The sequence below is a fragment of the Pangasianodon hypophthalmus genome, chromosome 8 (genome assembly GCF_027358585.1).
Source record: "Pangasianodon hypophthalmus isolate fPanHyp1 chromosome 8, fPanHyp1.pri, whole genome shotgun sequence".
Lineage (NCBI taxonomy): Eukaryota > Metazoa > Chordata > Actinopteri > Siluriformes > Pangasiidae > Pangasianodon > Pangasianodon hypophthalmus.
In genome coordinates, this window is record NC_069717.1 from 3,241,994 (window position 1) to 3,262,646 (window position 20,653).

The 20,653-nt window shown below is 38.1% G+C and overlaps 2 protein-coding genes across 2 annotated transcripts in view; both read right to left on the bottom strand.

Annotated features, from left to right (window-relative positions):
• Positions 1-1,677: 1,677 nt before the first annotated feature.
• Positions 1,678-11,164, bottom strand: acer1 (alkaline ceramidase 1). Its single transcript, XM_034306362.2, has 7 exons — positions 11,027-11,164; positions 9,601-9,713; positions 8,862-8,976; positions 7,382-7,520; positions 5,201-5,338; positions 3,769-3,906; positions 1,678-2,467 (listed from the first exon to the last, which is right to left on the bottom strand). The coding sequence occupies exons 1-7, from the start codon at positions 11,052-11,054 to the stop codon at positions 2,290-2,292; spliced, it is 849 nt and encodes a 282-aa protein (XP_034162253.1). The 5' UTR covers positions 11,055-11,164; the 3' UTR covers positions 1,678-2,289.
• Positions 11,165-14,391: 3,227 nt separating this feature from the next.
• myo1f (myosin IF) overlaps positions 14,392-20,653 on the bottom strand; it is a 43,001-nt gene continuing 36,739 nt past the window's right edge. Inside the window, exons 23-28 of the mRNA XM_026928004.3 lie at positions 19,366-19,512; positions 18,797-18,945; positions 18,616-18,675; positions 17,654-17,858; positions 16,897-17,069; positions 14,392-15,187 (exon numbers count right to left, since the gene is read on the bottom strand). Coding sequence (XP_026783805.1) covers positions 15,111-15,187; positions 16,897-17,069; positions 17,654-17,858; positions 18,616-18,675; positions 18,797-18,945; positions 19,366-19,512 — 811 coding nt within the window. The 3' untranslated portion in view covers positions 14,392-15,110. The remainder of the gene's footprint in view (positions 15,188-16,896; positions 17,070-17,653; positions 17,859-18,615; positions 18,676-18,796; positions 18,946-19,365; positions 19,513-20,653) is intronic.

A 20,653-nucleotide genomic window follows, 5' to 3' on the forward strand; every position in this document is an offset into this window, starting at 1 on the left:
AGCAGCCCGCTCCACACACTCCTGCGCCGGCAGGCTGTTATGACTAAAGCAGCAGGAGTGAGAGGGTTTATGTCACTGCTGGAGTCCCTCTGGATGAACCGTGTGTGTGTGTGTGTGTGTGTGTGTGTGAGAGAGAGAGGGAGAGAGAGAGAGACAGGAGGAGAGAAGAGTGTCTTTGGCTCTGCTTCTCCCTCCTTTTCTCCATCACGCTGCTTTAATCCCCTGCTGGGGCTCCTGTATTTAATAACTCTTTTATTCCCAGCAGGACGTCAGGCCCCTGACACGCTGCTCACTTTTCCTTTCTTCTCTTGCACTATAAATTAGGTATATTTGCATATGCTGAAAGAAAAAAAAGTTCAGTCTTAGGGAATTAATATTAAATTGCGTTTTAAAGGTCTTTAAAGTATTTGAGATGATACTTCTTTCATTTTTAATCCATCACCTCCATTATCCTGGTGTAGATTTAAATAAATAAATAAATAAATAAGTTTAAAACTCATTTCTAATAATCAAAATAAAAAACAATTTAATTTTTCAAATACAATATCAAAGTTACAAGACAAATTATCAAAGTAGGATAAAAGTATGAATAAATATCAGTGGTTTATTTTTTAAGAATATGACGGTCTTTGTTTATTTGTTTATTTGTTTATTTATAAATCAACCCTCAGCAATTAAATTTTTTTAGCTGTTTATTAATATTTCAAGCAATAAATCCCTAGGCTTGTCAGGAGTGAAATAAACCAACGGTCATATAATTATGACACTACTGCATCCTTCACTTTAAGATTGCACATGTAAGGAACACAACATTCGGGTGTGCGGTTATAGGAAAATAATCAACAACAGGGTCATGTGATGAAGCTAGTTACTGTTACCACCCCAAAGCTGATTATTTCCCTATGTTTTTATTCCTTTTATCCCCCAGAAATCTGCCAATAATTACAATATTTGTTTATTAAATTGCAACATGTTACATTTTTTATCCATTTACAGCTACATTTAATGTTTTGAAACAGGTTCCTGTTATCACTTGCATCATGGCAGCTATAAACAGTCATTTTCTCACCAGCTTGTCTTTTTTTTCCTCTGTAGTTTATTAAACAAAAAGACGCAGCTTAGGGAAAAACCGCAAAGCCGTCCATCCTGAAAACTTTCACGTTACAGCTTTACCTCTGACACTGGAGACTCCTTCCACAAATGTTAAACATCTGCTTATGTAAAATTTTACCATATCAACAGTTACACATATTTAAAAAAAATTCATGTGCAGTATTTCTATAGTGTAGTGATAAGTATTTGTGCAAGTTGTTGCTCCACGTTGGGCATCACATCAGACCATCTCTGATTATTTTCCTAGATCAGCACACCCCATACGTTTTATTCCTCACATATAAACTGAATGTAATGAATCACTGCAGGAGTTATTTATCACCACTCTGGCAAAACAAGCAACCAGCTGAACATCAGCAAATCCAGGAGTCCATCAGCTGATCATTTCCTTTTCAGTGGCGAGACACTTGTGCAGCATTTAATCACTGCTTTGTTAGAAATGAAGAAGTGAGACTTTACGCTTCATAAACCCAGAAAATTAATGTCAAGCCTTAAACATTTATTAGTTTTAAAGCTCAAATGTTTTTATCCCCTACAGCTTCAGTAACGTCACAGGAGCTGAAGGACTTTTGTCCGGAATGGCATTTTTTTTTAATTATTATTTTCTTTTACACATATACATGTATATAAACTTGGTATAGACACAGTGAAGTTGGATCCTGAGTAAATTTGTCACATGGAGCATCACATTTGACACCAGTTAAGTGTATATATGTACGTAATTTAAACATTGTCTTGAAAACAGCCATCAAAGCAGTTCATATACTGGATATCATCAGCAGAACATCAATGTAAATATTAAATCTTGACAAACCCTTAGTGCAAAAACACAGGGTCTGAAAATTCATTTCAATCCGCATCACGCTCTGGCTGTGTTTGAGTAAACGTCATCTCATCTTCTCGAGGAAGATGCTTCCGAAGCACATGTATTAAAATACACGATACATTTAGCATGTAACACACACACACACACACACACACACACACACACACACACACACATATCCACACACACGTACGAGCCCTGACTGTGTTGGTACACTGAGAATATCATGAACATCAAGTCCTGCAGGATGTATAGTGTTTCAGTGAGGCAGCCAAAAAAAAAAAAAAAAAAAACCACCTTCATTCTCCACAAACCATCACTGTCCTTCTCTTCTTATTCACGTCTCTCAGCTAGCAACTTTTCCGCGTCTTGGGTGTGGCCTTGAGGACGATGTAGGGCAGCCCGAGAGCCCAGTTATCGCGAGGCCAGTACTGCAGGTCGGGGTAAGAGTAGGGGATCTCCAGGTTGGCGTCGAGGTAGGCGATTAGCGTGCTGCCGTACGCCGTAGCAACCACGATCAGGATGTGCCTTCAGTCCCAAAACACAGACAGACACAAGACGGGGAGGTAGACATGTTAGTCACTACATCAACAAAGAAAAAGTACAATTGCTGATATTAAAGTTTTCTGTCAGGAGATGTTTATCTAACATTTATGGAAGGAGTCTCCAGTATCAGCGCTTTGTTATGGTCAGAGGTAAAGCTCCGCCTTCAGGACAAAGAAGTTTACTCTTTGTGGTTTCTCAAGTGGCAAAAAGACAAGTGGCATTTTTTTTTGTCTTATTAACTTAAAGAAAGAGAAAAAAGAGAGGCTGGTGATAACCAGCTGCTATAACGTAAGTGAGAACAGGACGTTGAAAGTTAACTGTAACTATAAACGGATAAAAAGTTTATTAATTAAAAAATGACGCTTCGTTCCTTAATTAATAAAAATGGCAATTGTCAGCAAAATGCTGTGGTATAAGAGAAATAAAACACTCCAAGCATTCTGTTAGAAGAAAATCTTTGTTGATTATTTTTCTGTAACAGCACGCTCCTTACAGCGTACATTTTAATCTCAAATGTTCGTTTGGATTCTAATAAAATTCTCTTTGGAGCCGATTTTGTTTGGTTTTAATTGTTTAACACCCAGAAAACATTTTTAATGCCAAATGCATTGTATGTTTTTTTTTTTTTTTTTAACCCATAGGGGGTATAAAATAACTTTTCATTATTTTCCCCACATGTTTTTGTCACAGTGCATTAAATGGCAAATTATTGTAAAAATAGTCAATTGAAAAAAAAAAACATTGATTTTTCAGTTGGAGAATTTTAATATATACTGAATAAATAGGTTTGCATATAATTCTCCAAAAAAAATCTCCCAAAATGTTTCATTTCTGCAAGCCTTTGTCATTAAGTTAAGGCTATCACAACATTTCTTATAAAAATAGTTGAATAATGTAAATGACCTGCTTCTCCTATTTACAAGCTTATGCTTTTTTGTCTGTTCAGAAACCTTTTAACTGCCAGTAGCCAAAAATGAAATGTCTTATGTAACAGCATCTATGCCAACTCTTCATTTTATGCTGTATTTTGAAGTCCTGAATCTGTGTGCACTCGTATAATGAACTTGACTCGAGCTGATAAAGCACAGAAACGGCCCTTAAGATGGCGACAGGGAGTCGAGCACGGGGAAGTCAGAGCGGTTAAAGCAGTGCTCCGTGCAAAGATTTTTATAACCAGTTCTCTTCACTCGTTTGTGTTAGTAAGCATGTTTTTGTGTAGCAGTACGGTACAGTATTTGAGAATAAAGTGTAAATCTGATCTGTGTGGTAGTAGCAGCTCGTACCAGATGCCGTGCAGGTAGCAGAAGTTGAGTTTTTGCCAGAAGCTGCAGCCGAAGCGGTCGCTGATCCAGCAGGAGATGGCGAGCACCCACAGGCCGATGGAGGCGCGTGCCAAACGCAGCACTCGCTGGTCTGTACAGCTGCGTAAAAAGAAAAAGACATGACAAATGAAAAAAAAAAAAAACCTATCCTGATATCCAATTTCCATATCACAATAATCGTGGAACATTTTTATCACAGTATACAATACTGTCTCATTAAATTGTAAAACACGACTAGACTAGACTTTGGGATTGCTTCTTTCGACAAGGATGTGCGCTTTTCTTCTAAATAAGGAACGTTAGAAGACACAAATTCTTATTTCACTGTATTATCTTCATACACAATATTCCATATATTATACATCACATTCTAAATAATCATCATGCTTAATAGAATTTATTAATAGGTTTCTGTGATTTATTTCACACACGTCTCTTAAACTCAAACGCAGCATTCAGAACATTTTTACACACACACACACACACACACACACACACACACACATATATATATACATATGCAGGGTGTCCCAAAAGTCTCCACACAACGCTTAATTAACGCTTTTTAGATTTTTCGATTTTTTTCAGATAGTCTTTAAGAATGCCTTTGACAAAAGAAGAACATACTAAAATCATTCTCAGGGCTGGATCAGGAAACTGTCGCAAGGTTGCGATGGACTTTAACAGGAAACATGGCGAGCACATCACACACGACAAAGTTGGGAGAGACGACTCTGTGTGCGTTTACACACAGATAGCAATCGTGTAGAGGATTTGTTTTAAATAAAATGACATTTTGCTAAAAAAGTGTTCATTTCCCCTGTGTATGGAGACTTTTACGACACCCTGCATATATATGTGTGTGTGTGTGTGTGTGTGTGTGTGTGTGTGTGTGTGTGTGTAAAAATGTTCTGAATGCTGGGTTTGAGTTTTGGGACACCCTGTACATAAATATGGCAACACTCATTATTAAAGTGGCAGTATGTAACTTTTGGGGATTTAGACATCTCTAGTAACATTTTATGTTGGTATATGTATGCGGTTTTATAGAAAAGGAATAAAACACTTGGGGGTGTGCGGTTATAGGAAAATAAATCAGTGACAGGGTGGTGAGTTATTATTACTGTAATGAATGAACTACATCATATTTTTTTCAAAAACCCATTACCAGAAAACTTACTGATTACTGTTACAAAGCGCTGACACTGGAGACTCCGTCCATAAACATTAAACAGACATCTCGTTACAGAAAATGTTACCATAGCAACAAATCTACATTTTTGCTTGTTAAATAGCAACGTTTTTAAATAAATCTGTCTATTATTCGACCAATCAGATTTGAGAATTCAGCAGCACTGCAGTACAAGAGGAAGACGTGAGAGCTGCAGCGTACCTCTTCAGCTCCACACACACAGAGTAGAGGATGTGCAGGGCGAAGAAGTTGAGGGCGTAGGCGTTGGCAGTGGGCTTGACAAACGACAACAGCGTGGTAATGACGGTGCTCACCATGACCATGCGAGAGAACGAGGTCCTGCATCAGAGAGGGCAAAATGAATGTACAACACAAGACTTTTCAGGATAAAGAATTAAACAAAGGCTCAATTACGCTATGAGGTCAACTGGAAGGGTTTTCTCTGATGTAAAGAATTGACCTTACAGCTAACAGTAACTCAGTGGTCTGGTACAAAGCACAACTTAGTCAATCAGTCAAGACAAGCTGGTGTCGGAAATGTGCTTCTTTAGCTTACAGTGTAGCTGACATAATGCAAGTTTACAGCCTGTTTATCCAGATGTATGTTTTAATTTTTTTAGGCTTTCACAGGTTTGATATCCTTGAAGGCTATAAATCTATCAGCTACATTAGCTACAACGAAAAAGAAATGTTAAAACTAAGAAATCCAAAAGCCGCTATGTAACTAATATAACACTTCACTGTTGCGCTGTTTGAGGAAAATAATCAACGACTAGTTGGTGTGATGAAGCACAGTTCCCTGAATTTGATCATTTCCCTAAAACAGCAACGTCCCAAAGTGCTTTATTTCTCTTTTAACAGCGATTTGACACTCAGTACATTCTTTTATTTAATAAAGAACAACACACTGTATTTTTATCTGTTTATAGACACATTTAATGTTCAACAGTCTGTGTAACAACTTAGGTCTTCAGTTAAGTTATAGCAGCTATAATTCCCTCACTATCCTCAAGACCCTCCTGTGTCAGAAATCTTAAAGTTACAGCTTTGCCTCTGATTGTTACAAAGCAGTGACAGTGGAGACTCCTTCCATAAAGGTTATATACATTATACACATTTCTGAATCTGTTTATGCAGAGCATCAACTGTACAAGTCCCTGACCACTTTAACGAAGAAACGTTTGTGAAAGCCAACTAACCGAAAGCTTTTTCCTTATTATTGTCTAAGGGTGTGTAAACTTTTGCACTCGACTGTACCTATGTATACACACTAGGAGTTACAATATTACAGTAAATAGCAGTAAAACAGGATGTGATTGGTTTGATGACTGAGCCTGTCTCTGATTATTGGGAATATTCAGATGATGGAATGTTCCTTTGGTTTCGTCTCTGTCCTTCGAGAACATCATGGTACCTGCTTACAACTGCACATTTTTAAACAGGAAGTCTCTAAACGGCGTAATGATGCACCTTAATGACGTCCCTGCAAGTGGAGCACTCGCCGCCTCATTAATATTTCACCCTTTTCCCATCCTGCTCTTTAATATTAATGCGGTGTCTGTCGAGTGCATACAGTACTTCAATTAAAGTCAGCGAGTTTGTTTCATCTACAATCCCAGATATTTGTGTCAGACATGTTCATATGATCACGTTTATTCATTACATAGCATCTTATGCTAGGTGTTTAAGGAACTTACAGGGATACAACCGCAAACTCATTTATTTCTAGAGAACGAAATGTTAAAAACTAAATGATATTATGGTATACTGTATGTGACTATAAAGTGGTTTTATACCTGTAAATGATATTTTAATTAAATCATAAAAAAATAATAATAATAACAACATCATGTTTTTTTTTGCATCCGAACCCTGCCCACAATAATTTCCCCCTCCCCCTGTGCCATAGGCCCGAACATATTTGGTGTCCAAAATGCTAAAAACAGTCATAGTTTCACCTCGAAAACATCTGCATCACTTAAGAGTGATGAAAATATGGTTCCAGTTTGATTTATATATATATATATATATATATATATATATATATATATATATATATATATATATATATATATATATATACACACACACATACACATACATATATATATATATATATATATATATATATATATATATATATATATATATATACACATATATATATATATACATATATATATATATATATATATATATACATATATATACATATATATATATATATATATATACATACATATATATATATATATATATATATATATATATATATATATATATATATATATATATATATATATTAGTACAGACTGCTATCTTATAGAACATTTTTTTGTTTATATATAGAAAAGGTGCTGCGTCTGTGTGTTGAATATTTACCTGTCTTTAACAAACTGAGGAAAATGTTTGCGTGGAAACCAGAGAGAGTAACCGATGGCCAAAACCCAGAGGATGGAGAGCTCGTCCAGCATCTGCCCCATGAAGCTGAGTGTCATGTGGAAGTACATGGAGAACAGACCTGAGAGAGAGAGAAGAGAGGAGGATGAAACTGAGTGATGGAGCTTTTTCACGAAAGATCTAAATGTACAATCTGTGAAGCTGTCTGTTGTGGGAAAAAAATTAAAGCGCCCTACAAATAAAATGTTATTCCCCGTTTTGACTGAAAAGATTCTGGTTCATGGGGTCAGGTTACTAATGTGTACTAACTCACTGCCTGCAAACACAGCCGTAACTGGACCGTATGGAATTAGGACGACATTCAAGAGTGAAAGATACACAAAAGCTACCTTAAGATGCAATTCTGAAAAGAGATCCCAACCTGCTGTTTAAATAACACCTCAGTTTTACATTGAGCTCCATCCTATACTGTGCACACACAGTCTATAAGTACCAAAACAATATGATATACAAATGCAAACACTGCATTTTACTCGAGCATTATTCTGAAGAGAGCATACGGGATCGTAATGAACCACTCGGAGGCACAGCATATGCATTGCGATTATACTTATATATAATCACGACTGCGATTATATGAAATTCTCATTTCTTCTCAAACCTAATATCTTCAGAAATTCCTTAAAACAGTAACCAATGAATTTAGAGATCTTTTATTTTTCATTCATTCATTCATTCATTCATTCATTCATTCTTCTTCTTCTTCAGTAAGTGCTTTATTCTGATCAGGGTTGCGGTGGATCCGGAGTCTTTTCCAGGAATGCTGGGAATGATCTGGGATGACGCCCTGGATGGCCATCAAGAGCACCATCTACACACACACACATTCACACATACGTATCCACATCTACGGGGAAAATTTAGCATGACCAATCTGCCTACCTGCATGTGGGAAGAACCCGGAGAACCTGGAGGAAACCCAGAAGGGACACAGTAATTTTGCAAAACTCCACACAGAGAGTAAGCCGAACTCAGGATCGAACCAGACACCCATGTTGATGTTATACTCCTAAAAATGTCCATTTCTTCCCAAAGAATTTCTTCAGAAATTCTTCCCAAATCTAATTTCCTAAACGTCTGTCACTAAAAGACTATCAGCTGAAATTTTGGTAATTGGTTCCTAGTGAATATACTAGTATATTTGTCATTTTATTTTTAGGATGAGTTATTTGAGTTATTGTAGTATTCCTCACTAGTTGCCTAGGTGATGGAGTGGGTTTAGTAAATGAGAGCGCAGCTCAGGTCTCAGTGTAACATGCTCCAGATGGCACGTTGGTCTGAGTGTGAATGACTAATAAAGTGGGATGTGGTCATGTGGTCGTGTGGTCGTGTGGTCATGTGGTCATGGGGACAGGTAGACAGGTGGTGACTGTGAGACAAGTGAGGACAAGAGGACACTCACCCACGAAGATCATCATGAGCCACACCAGGTGCACGGCCAGGTTCCTCTCCTTAGCATACGGGTGCAGCAGGTAGAGCATTATAGGAGCCACCACGAAGAAGATGAAGCTGCTCATCTGCAACAAGAACAGACAGATAGAGAGAAAGACAAGATGAAGATAGGAGGAAAAAGAAGACAGAACAAATAGACAAAAACGAAAAGAAAAAAAGAAGGGATAGATAGATAGATATAAAATACGTGTGCCCTGTATTTTTCTCCTGCCTCCTTCTCCCGCACGCTCATCTTGCATCTTCTCCCTACCTCCTCCTTCTCCCTATCCCTCTCGCTCCCGCCTCCTGCATCTTCTCCCTCCCTCCTCCTTCTCCCTCTCGCTCCCTCCTTTCTCTTAGAAAGATATTACTTACTGAGTGAGAGGGTGTAGGGAGCAGGGTGCGGTTTGGAATGTGTCCATGACAGCACATGGAAATGCAACGGTGTAACCTGTCAGACAGCAACTTGGCCTGGTTCCAAACTGATGACAAGTGTTTGTGTGTGTGTGTGTGTGTGTGTGTGTGTGGCGCAGTAAATAGATCTTACTTATACAGCAATGAAATCTCAGTGCATGCCTGTGTTTAAGATATGAAAAGATGATTGATGCCAGCAACAAAAAGTCATCCTCATTCTAATAAGACTTAAAGCCACTTATGATAAGACTTTGTCGCAGTGTGCATTCCTCTGTGTGTGTGTTTGTGTGTCTCACCGTGTTGAAGTACTCGACAACATTCTCCGAGTGCTTGTAGTTGTCCTCACACCAGTCCACTTCAGAACTCTCATAAGAAAACACACCTGCCATTTTCTCGTTGGACAGGATGCCTGAGAAGCAGACACAGGGAAAGGAAGTGAGCCGGTTTGTGTGTGTGTGTGTGTAAGTGTAAGAGAGAGAGAGATAGACTGATTATTATGAACAGTGTGGTTGTTGTTCATTCACTATTTTTTATGCAGGTACTTTTTTTTCCATATACTGATATAGTCATGTTAATACAGTTGTAGTAAATTGACTGAATTGAGAGAGAGAGAGAGAGAGAGAGAGAGAGAGAGGGAATCCTATTCTAATTTATCTTATTATCAAATGAGATAAAGGAATCAGATGCATCGACTCAGAGTCAAGACGCCGTTAACGATAAACTAAACTAAACTAAACCTGTCCAACGAGAACATTTAATCTGAGAATAATTTAATAACTTGGATAATTTCCCAGAATTAACCTAACATCATGAAGAAGAACCAAATACCTTATACAGTTTTCCTGGACTTATAATATTTTCCTCATTTTCTACAACAATTATGTCATTTGTATGTGAACTATCTGAGGCAGAATGATTATTGCGTAATGACTGTAAGCACCTCATCAGTGTACGCATGGTGTCATTATACACACTCACCTGTATTTTAAAAAACATGTGCAGCACATGTATGCAATATGAAATGCATGACTTGTTTTTTTTTTTTTTTAGCTGAATTAGAGCAATCTGAAACTGTACTGCCATGGCTTGAATGCGTGTGCAAGGCTTCAAAGTCGAGTTTGGAACAATCGGGTGTAGATAATGTGGGAAAAGCGAAGGGGCAGCGATTCGGTCGCCACCGTTTCAGCCAAATGATGCAGTGTTTTGACTGAATCTGAATAAAATTTGAATTTTCTACACTTGATTATTACAGTACAGAAAACCTTACACACACACACACACACACACACACACACACACACACAAGCCAATTTCAATTTGATCTCATTCGTCCACAGTCCTTCATTCAAATAATGGCATAAACAATCAGATCTGTACATTTCAGATTGTTCTGGTGCATTTCTACATTTCACACACTTCCTCCTCATGCACTACTCTTTCATTTGTCAAAAAATGAGGTTTTTTTTACATTAACCTCTAACATTAATTCAAGTGACAATAATTAAGGCTAGTATTAATGATAATATTAATATTAAACTGAGTTAAGGTGAGATAAGTGGCAGATAAGTGACAGATCAGTGACCATATCCTGTAGTAATAGTCTAATAAACAAACAAACAAACAAACAAACAAACAAACGAACAAAGAAAGAAAAACAAATAAATGCTAATGTGAGAAAACCTGTGAGAATGTGAATCAGGATGAAAAGATTCAGCCTCTTACCTCTCAGGAACGTGTCCATCACCATCATTATGTGATGTGTGTGTGTGAGGGTGTGTGTGTTTCAGGTAGCTTTATGTAAAGGTGGAAAGAGACACATGGGTAAAAAAAAAAGAAAAAAAAAAAAAGACCCTGATCCTGTTAAGCGGGTCTCAGCTGTGAGCTCACGTGAAACCGACCGAGCGCGCGCGCATTCCTGACACTGAGGTACAGGTAAAACCTGTCAGGACGCTACAAGCTACAAGCTACATGACACTACATGGCTGTGTTGTCTTAAAAGCGTCTGTTCATTGGTTTTTTTTTTGTTTTGTTTTTTTTACATAACCACGACTGACTCGGGGTTAAGCCCAAACTGCACCCTTCAACCTCCATTGCTCACCTATTGGCCAGATAAATTACCTGGCGCACAGGTAAGACACGCCATTAGCGACGCTCTTTGACGATTAGCGCAACGCGCATGCGCACGAGCGTCGAGGCAGCGCAGCGCGTCGGAGTTGGCGCCATCTTGGTGAGGACACGTTGTGCTTGCCATGCAGGCTTCTTGAAAGCGTGCAAAGCAAGTGAAGTCGGTGCAAAACGCAACACCACGTGAACCAAATGCAACAGTTGACTTGCAACAAGTTCTAAGTAAGGAATAAAACACGTGGAAATATGAACATAATCATACATAGGCAAATAATCAACAACAGGGTGGTGTGATGCGGCCTGACTCAATGCCGAGTCACTGTTCCCGACCCTGAAGTGTTTTTTCCCTCTTCCACTACTAACATTTTTTTTTTATTTGTGAATGAACATCATTTTATACTTTTTACATCCAAGAAATGTAGTTGTCCTTATGTTATAGCAGCTATAAACAGTCATTCCCTCCCTCTCTTGTCATGTTAGTGAGTGGAAAACGTAAAGTTACAGCTTTACCTCTGACTATTACAAAGTGCTGACACTGGAGACTCCTTCTGTAAACGTTACATAAAAGTCTCCTTGCAGAAAACTTCACCATCAATGATTACACAGATTTTTATTTGTTTTTAATACGTTTATTTTAGTATTAGGCCAAGATTATGTAAGTGTCCGCCATACAAGTCCCTGTGTAAATTGTTACTATAAAAAAGAATACGTATTTAAATGAGTGCATTGATATAAACCTGTAATTTTTATTTTTATTTTTTGCTAATGTTTTTAAAAACCCCAGCTTCAGCATGTATGACACATGTGTGTCACCTATTGGGACGGGTTTTGGTTGTCACATGTGGCTTGGTGAGACAGACACATTTACACTTGTGCTTATAATATGCCTAAAGTGTGTCTCAGATCTCCTGAAGTGATTTGAACGATCAGATTTAAATTTGATGAGATCTAATCTGTTAAACGTGTCTTCGCTACAGTTGCACTTACTATTTTTATAATGTGGGTAATTTCCCATACCTGTGACATGCAAAACAATCAAGTGTAAACATCTAAATGGCATTTTTTCAGGTCAAACTATTCCTTTAATCTCATGGTCACTCTCCAAAACAGCAATCTGCAAAATCAGCTACACTTTCCTGAGCATTTGGAAATCCAGTTCATGAAGTACATGTTACATATTTAATGTATTAAACGTTACAGCAGGTAGGACATAAACCTGTGTGTTCTCTTTCTCTCTGTAGGATTTGCTGGATATCTACACTGCTGATCAGGTTTTAATGAATCCCTCGTTCTCACATATGACGCACCTGTTAAAGAATGCAGGTTGATGCAGAGAGTACCTGCAGGACCTGTCCTACAAACCTGTAACTCTGAAATCTGCCTTTAAGGACGGCTGCCACAGATGCCAGCTAATTATAGTTCATAGAAACAAAAACAAAAACTCCAAGAACATTTTAACAAGTTAAATAAAATGAAATAAAAATTTGAAATACTCTGAGACTATTTTAAGCAGACGTAAATTAATTTCCATTTTTGTCCCTGGAGGACTAGTGGTTAGGCCACAGCGCTCTCACTACTGCAGCCCAGGTTCACTTCCCAGGCAAGGAACCAACCTCAGCCACTGGGGTTGCATGCAACGGTGCGCTCTCAGTGCCGGGCCCAAGCCCGGATAAAATTGTGGAGGGTTGCATCAGGAAGGGCGTCCAGCATAAAAACTGTGCCAAATCAAACACATGGACTGATGATTCACTGTGGCGATCCTAACAGGAGCAGCCGAAAGAGGAACAACAACAGCAACAACAACAACAGTAGTATACTATATCTGGCAGTCTCACATTCTATATGCTAGATATAGTAAATCCTGATTTTGCTGTAGATCAGTAAACATGTTTTGCCCCTTTCCCGGGATGGTACACAAGAATGTGCAGTGTGTATTCACACATTTCTCTCCAAAGAGCAGTCTTTTATTATTTCGCCACAACTATCTATCCATACTCTGTACTGCTTTTCCTACACAGGGTCGCAGGGAGCCTGGAGTCTATCCCAGGGGCTTCGGGGCACAAGGCGGGGTACACCCTGGACACCAACCCATTGCAGGGGACAATCACACACACCACAGACAATTTGAAAATGCCAGTCAGCCTACAACACATGTGTTTGGACTGGGGGAGGAAACCAGAGTACCCAGAGGAAACCCCTGAAGCACAGGGAAACTCTGCACATTTAGGGTGGAGGCGTGAAGCAAACCCCCAACCCTGGAGGTATGAGGCAACAGTGCTAACCACTAAGCCAAATGTTTTTAGTCAAAATGTTTTTTGAAAAGTTTGTTTCCAGAACTAAGAATTGCATCATTTTAAAGATACCTTAATCAGAAGCTTTTGGTGAAAGCAAGTGATTCTCGGCCATGTTTATTTACAACATACAGACTATCTAGCGAATGCTAAGTCATGGCTTGTGAGAGCATTATGTAAGGAATAAAACACTCTGGGTCGGGATGTGGTGTTGTCGAAAAGTAATAATAAAAACTCCACAATGGGGTAGTAAGAAGCGAAGTTATGAAGAACTGTTCTATTCCTCTGATACCGCAACAAGTTTCTAAAGCTAACAGTTTTTTACTTATTAACACATAACAATGAGTACTTTTTGTCTTTTTATAATTACATTTAATGTTGTGCGACATCTGCAAAACAAGTTAGTTCCCGTTCTCATTTACATCATAGCAGCTATAAACAGAGTTGTTACTGAGAAAACACAAACCGCAAACTCCTCTGTCCTATGCTGATAAGTTACAGCTTTACCTCTGACTGTTACAAAGTGCTGACACTGGAGACTCCTTCAAAAAGAGTTAAATAAATGTCTCCTCACAGGAAACTTCACCATATTAATGATTTCACATGTCTTTAATCTGGTAATGTGGCACATACAAGTCCCTATGTATGCTGAGAGTCATTAAATCAAGCAGGTTTGGGAAAAATCACTTTACTCGCATGTTAGAAAAAAAAAAATTCCATGATCATTTACACTTTTTTTGGTGTAAAAAAGCTCTCTCAGATTACGTTTAGTAATAACGTGTTGGTGAATATCCATTCAACATAATCATATACATTTACAGTAAGCACTATTTTAAAAAAACGTAACATTTAAATATCAGTACCACTGATTTAGTTCATTTTCAAGACTTGGAAAGGCATTAAAACAAACAAACAAAAAAAAAACAGGCATCTAACTTGAACACTGTTAAAAAAAATGCCCCATAGGGACTGTATTCCTGCTTGTGTGTGTGTGTGTGTGCTAAAGACCGTCTCTCAGCTCCGTATTGAAAACAGTGCCTTTGTGTGGTTGTGCAGCAGCAGTGCAGGCTCTCCCCCTTTACAAAACTGCCTTGTTCATTTGAGAATTCAAAATTTCATAATGCCTTTGTTCTTTTTGCAATATTTCTTGTTAAAAAAAATGTTTAAACACCTTTTTCTCTCACAGTTTAAGTCTAATCCGGGTTCTGTAACATCACTATGTTACAATTCACCAGCAGTGGATCCTCTGTATTCATGTTTAATGATTGTGTCCCTCTGCGGTTCGCCTCATCATCACCAGACACACGTCCTGACAGTTTCAGAGGCTGGATGAACAAAGACAGGTCAGAGGTCACAGACAGGTCTTTCAGTGCCCCAGAGTTCTGACCGTCTCAGATTTTCTCCACGTAATTCCCAGGGAATAAGCCCTCTTTCCCACGCATCCTGCCAGTCCACCAGCCAGACGGATCTAAAACAAACAAACAAAAAAAAAACCACATAATTTTTAAATTAAAGAAGGAAGAAAGAAATGAAAGAACAGTGGTGATTGATGTATAAGACCTCATTCACAACGCCATACATTTTAAACTCCCTTTAAATACTAATGACCTTGTTTGAGCGATCAATGATTTATAAAAGTGTCACTATTTGACAGATATAACTCAACGTTCCGTTGATTTGCTCGCTTTTCTAGACGTTGCGCAATCACTCGCTGCCCCACTTAGCTTCACAGACTTATTATTACACCTAGTGATCAAAAACGGGAACTGCAACAAACTGCAACGAATAAATAAAGGTCCATTGGGGCAGGATTCATGCTGCCCTATGCTCGCTCTATGGACATTTTCACTGGAGGAGGAGAAAGAGGAGTGGACAGGGCAGTTAATGACAGGGTTGCCAGATTGTTCTAGGTTATAAATACTCAGTGGCTACCAAGATCTTGTTTTATAGCAAACAATCAGAATTAAATCTAATACATTTTCACAGTGTTTATAATCCTGGGGGGAAAAAATGGGCCAAGCCAAAAATGGCAAAATATGAAGCTATTAATGGTCTTAAAAACAAATCATTGGTCAGGAAATTGGCAAGAATTAAACAAATACTGTAGATCTCTCTCTGCTCTATGAATCCTGGTTCCATTTATGAGCTTGGGCTGCATCAGGTGTGGCAGAAAACCAAATAATGACTAATCTTTAAAAAAACATATCCCAGAAGATATTTTTGGAAAATTTTGTACACCTACATGTGTTAGTTTGAATTTTAGATCAAACATTTTAATCATATAAGACAATATAAGTCAGTGTCCATGTTTCTAGCTTTTCCCCAAACAGTTCACTGCAGCAAGAGTAAACGAGCAAATGGTGGCTCAGGAGGTCTCAGGACTGCATTTGTATCATTCGTGCTCATTTTCTGACCAATGATTTGTTGTTAAGACCACTAAAAGCTTAATATTTTGCCATTTTGGGCTTGGCTCCTTTTTTTGGCCATGTGTCAGACAGTGTGTCTATGATGTACAGAACATTTCTGTTGTAAGATATAGCTACTGGAACGATTGGCAGAGGGACACGGGGAATGCAGAGTAATATCCATATGTAAGAAATGTGAAACACGTATTTCACATGCTGAGAGGCTGAAGAAATGAACAAAATGTCTCCCTTCTCATATCCCCTTTTTTTGGGCTGGTTTTGGGTCTTTTGTGTGGTTTATGAGATGTAGTTGGGCCGGAAACTTGTCAACCCTGGTTAATGATATTCTCTCAAACACAGTTAAACAGAGGTACATCTAAAAGGAGCTGCTAGATTACAGTACGCTGGATGATTTTATGTTGTTGTTTCTCAACTGCCATTTACAGGATTACTCGAAAAAGTTCACTAGACAGTAGCCTGTAGCATTAGTTATGTGTGATAGCCTCTTGACTTCATTTTGTTTGAGGCTATGTCATGACTAATGTCATCCTGCAACACCAAAAGACTGTAGAAACCCCTAATGGTTCTAAATGTTTTAAGGGTGTATCTACTGAATGCTACTGATTTGCTCCTGAATATAAAATGTAACTGGACAAATAAAATATCAGACATTAAATTAGACTACATAGTTCCACCACCAGAGGGCAGTATAGACACATATCAGTAAGATATCATTTAGTTTGATCATTTTTCCATCTTATCCAGGGCTCACCTTCTTTAATGAGGTCTATAACATCACCAACATCAAAACTGAGCTCATCCACGTCCTGACCGACGTACTGATACAGTGCACGGCATCGAGGACCCTGAGGTCGCGGCGGAGCTTTGGGCCGGCTGCTGGGGGCCGGAGGAGGACGCTGGCTGATGCTCCTCTTCCGGTGCATTCTTAAAAAGGAGGAAATAAAAATTAAAAATTTGATTAAAAAAAAACAAAACAGAACACACGGCAGAGTGGTTTTGCATGAACGTTAACAGCAGGCTGAATTTTTTTTTTTTTTTTTGCATTAATTCATGATGCATGAATGTTTTTGGAAATGCATTAATGAGAATAAAAGTAGCTAGTATATGTTGTTATGATGTCATAATAATTTGCATATTTGATGCTGAAGAAGATCTCCATCAAACAGAAATAAAGAGATTTTTTTGTTAGGATTGATTTTATTATAGTTATACTTTACTGAGTTTATTTATATTTTCATTGTAAGTGATGATTGTCTGAAAAAATATAACTGAATTTAAAAAAGCTGCGGTTCTGTGAAGTGCTTCAGTTAAAAAATTACAATAATTTAGTTATCAAATAATAAATTAATAAATCAGTTATCAAATAGTTGATACTTAAGGTTTCATTGTCAGTATCAGTATCAGAAAAAGAAAAAGTGATATCATGCCATCTCTAATGTCAATGAAGGGTCTTCACAGGGAGAGTAAGACAAGTGTGTGTGTGTGTGTGTGTGTGTTTACTCTCTCACCCAGACACGCCCTGATCAGGTACGTTGAGGAAGTCCAGGTTAGATGGCTGTGTGTGTGTGGCTGCTGTTCCTCGCTTGGTTTTCTGAGAGCCCAGTTTGGGGAGGGCGGCGTTGGGCGGCCGGTTCCACTTATCTGGTGTGGAGTAGGTCTGCTCCTGCGGCCGAGCGTTCCCACGGGAGAACTGCGCCGCCCCGTTCTGGTAACCTGTGATTAAAAACATAAGCAGATTGTTTGTTTTATCCCCTCATTTAATTTGCTACTACTCGGTAAACTATTATAATAATACGTTAAAAAACATACTTGTTTTTAAAACCATACACACACACACACCTTCCTACTTGTACTCTAAGGAATAAAACACTCTGTGTGTTCTGTTATAGGAAAATAATCAACAACGAGGTGGTGTCATGCAGTGACTCTTGCCACCCACAAATTATTAGTTTTGATTAGTTTCCTGGAGTGTTTTATTAGTCTTAATAAAAGTCATATATAGTCACCATTGTGATTACAATTTTATATTTATTAAAGAATGACAAATCACACTTTTTATTTGTTTCTAGTTACATTTCATGTTGTGGAACGTCCATAAGGCAAGTTAGTATCTGTTATCACTTATGTTATCGCATGGTATTAATAGTCATTTCCTCACCAGCTTTTCTTTGTTTTGAAGTTAGTGAGATTAAAAAAAAAAAAACGAAGAAACTATAAAGCGTAAAGTCTTCTGTCCTGAAATCGTTCCTCTGCTGGAAAACTTAATGTTTGTTACAAAGCTTCCATTCGTGTTAAATGAATGTCTCCTTCACTAGTGCAACAATTACACATGCTTAAGCTGTTACTATAGAAACAGTAACATATTAGAATGAGTGCTGAATGAATCAAAAATGAATCAACACCTTCTGAGTAATCAAGAATTCAACAGCGCTGTGGTATAAACGGAAATAAAAATAAAAAAACCCCACACCTCTGTCGGGGGCCTGTCTTCTCCCTCCTTGAGTGGGCTGCATGCTTTTTCTCGTCGGTTCTGTAACGAGATATATACATTTTTACAGCAAGTACAATAATCTTCCCCTTTCCGTGTTGTCTTAATGTGGTTTTCACATTCAGATCACCGTACAATAGCAGTCGAACACCGTGTCACTCACTTGCAGTCTTGGGTAGTCCGTCTCCTATACTGATATTGAGAGTTTTTCCTGCAGGTTTGAGCTGAGCCACATCTCCCTGTCCCCTAGAAAACATCAGCATGCGGCTCCCTCCTCCTCCCCATCCCTCCTTCTTCACATGAAACTCCAGCCTGTACAGATTACACACTCCGATGAAATGCATTCAATAACATTAATATTACGCACACACAGCAGTAAGGCTGACTAGTCAGCTAACTAACTCGATTAGCTTGCTTTCTAGATTGGATTTATTATCATGAATAATGCAGAATAAATAAAGATCCAGTGATGAGGAAGTGTTTTTTTCTTTACTATAGCACTGGAGATCATTTACAGGATGGAAAGATGTAAACAGAATTGTCCAAAGAAGAAACTATCAAGACTCATTGTGTGTCAATATTTAAAAATCACAGTGTTATTAATGTATCTTTGAAAATGTATAATTATTATGTGTCCAGAAACTCTGTAAAAAATTACATACTGCACCTTTAACCTTTTTTAAGGAGGGATTTAAGGGGAAACTGTAGATCTGTGTGTGTGTGAGTGTGTACCTGTCACTGAAGGACAGTGTGAGTTTGCTCTTGGTCTGCTCCTCATAGCGCTTACACAGCAAGCTCAGAAACTCGGTCTTAAACAAGGACTCCAGCAGGCTGTCGTACTGAGGCTCGTGCAGGATGAAGAAGTCGTCCTGCCTCGTGCTAGAGCAAAAAATTAAAGAAAGAAATAAAGCGAAAGGTACAAGACATGGATGTGGATGCAGATTAAAACAGTAATTCCCAGCTCCAGGACTGGACCAAGTCTGTACGCATCTTAATTCAGATCTCAAATAAATAGCTTCATGAAATGAGATTGAGGATAGAAATGAAAAACGAAACAGCTTGATGATTCATAAAATGATGGAGAATGAATCTGGTATGGGACTTGAAGGAAAATGCAAAAAAAAAAAAAAAAACTAAAAATATGGCCAGTGTGTAAATAGTCATACAGACAGACATGGGAAGCCTAAAGATTTGTCGTTCCCTAAAACAGATTATTCTTGACAGGCTGTTTTTTGAATCACAGTAAAAAATCAGCACCGGGTTCCACAGTTAATGGTAAGTTTTTCCTTGATTTAAAAATATTTACTGATAGATTTAACCCCACATTTTTTCTCATTTGAATCTATGATTAGTGTAGAACTAATATATATATATATTTTAAATATACATATAATTTTCAGGAAAAAAAAAATGCATTAAGCTCATGTGTCTTCCCTCAGCAACTCACTCAACTCAGTCTTCAAGAGATAATGTTTCAAAAAAAAAAAGACAAACAGACATCAGTACAAGGATTCCTTTTTAAGATCCTGTTAACAAATATCAGATTATTTCGGATTATACTGTGGAACTGAGTGCAACAGCACCACCAACGGTTGTAAGAAAAACACACAGAATGGTGGGTAGAAGCCAGGCTGAGGCTGGGGCTGATTTCTTTCTAACCCAGCACAGTAGATTCATGTCAGGTGACTACACAGATTTGACCTCCACTGGGGCTGTTTTTTTTTTTTTTTTCACACAGCTGTAACTCATCAGTGGTTCAGAAAGCACAAGTGAAATACAGTCGTGGCTGTAATGAACGTGAACAAGGTGAATTATTTATTCGATCATCCTTCTTTTCTTAAATGTCTTTAGACGAGAAACTAAGCACACAACGTCTAATCAATAAAATTAAAATTACAAAAAAACTAGTAAAATTACACAAAAGGACAGATGACAGAACTGTAAATGTTTGTGTACGTTTTCTAATTAGAGTGTTTTCTATTCAGAGGAATCGCAGTTGGGCAAATAAAATTCAAATTAA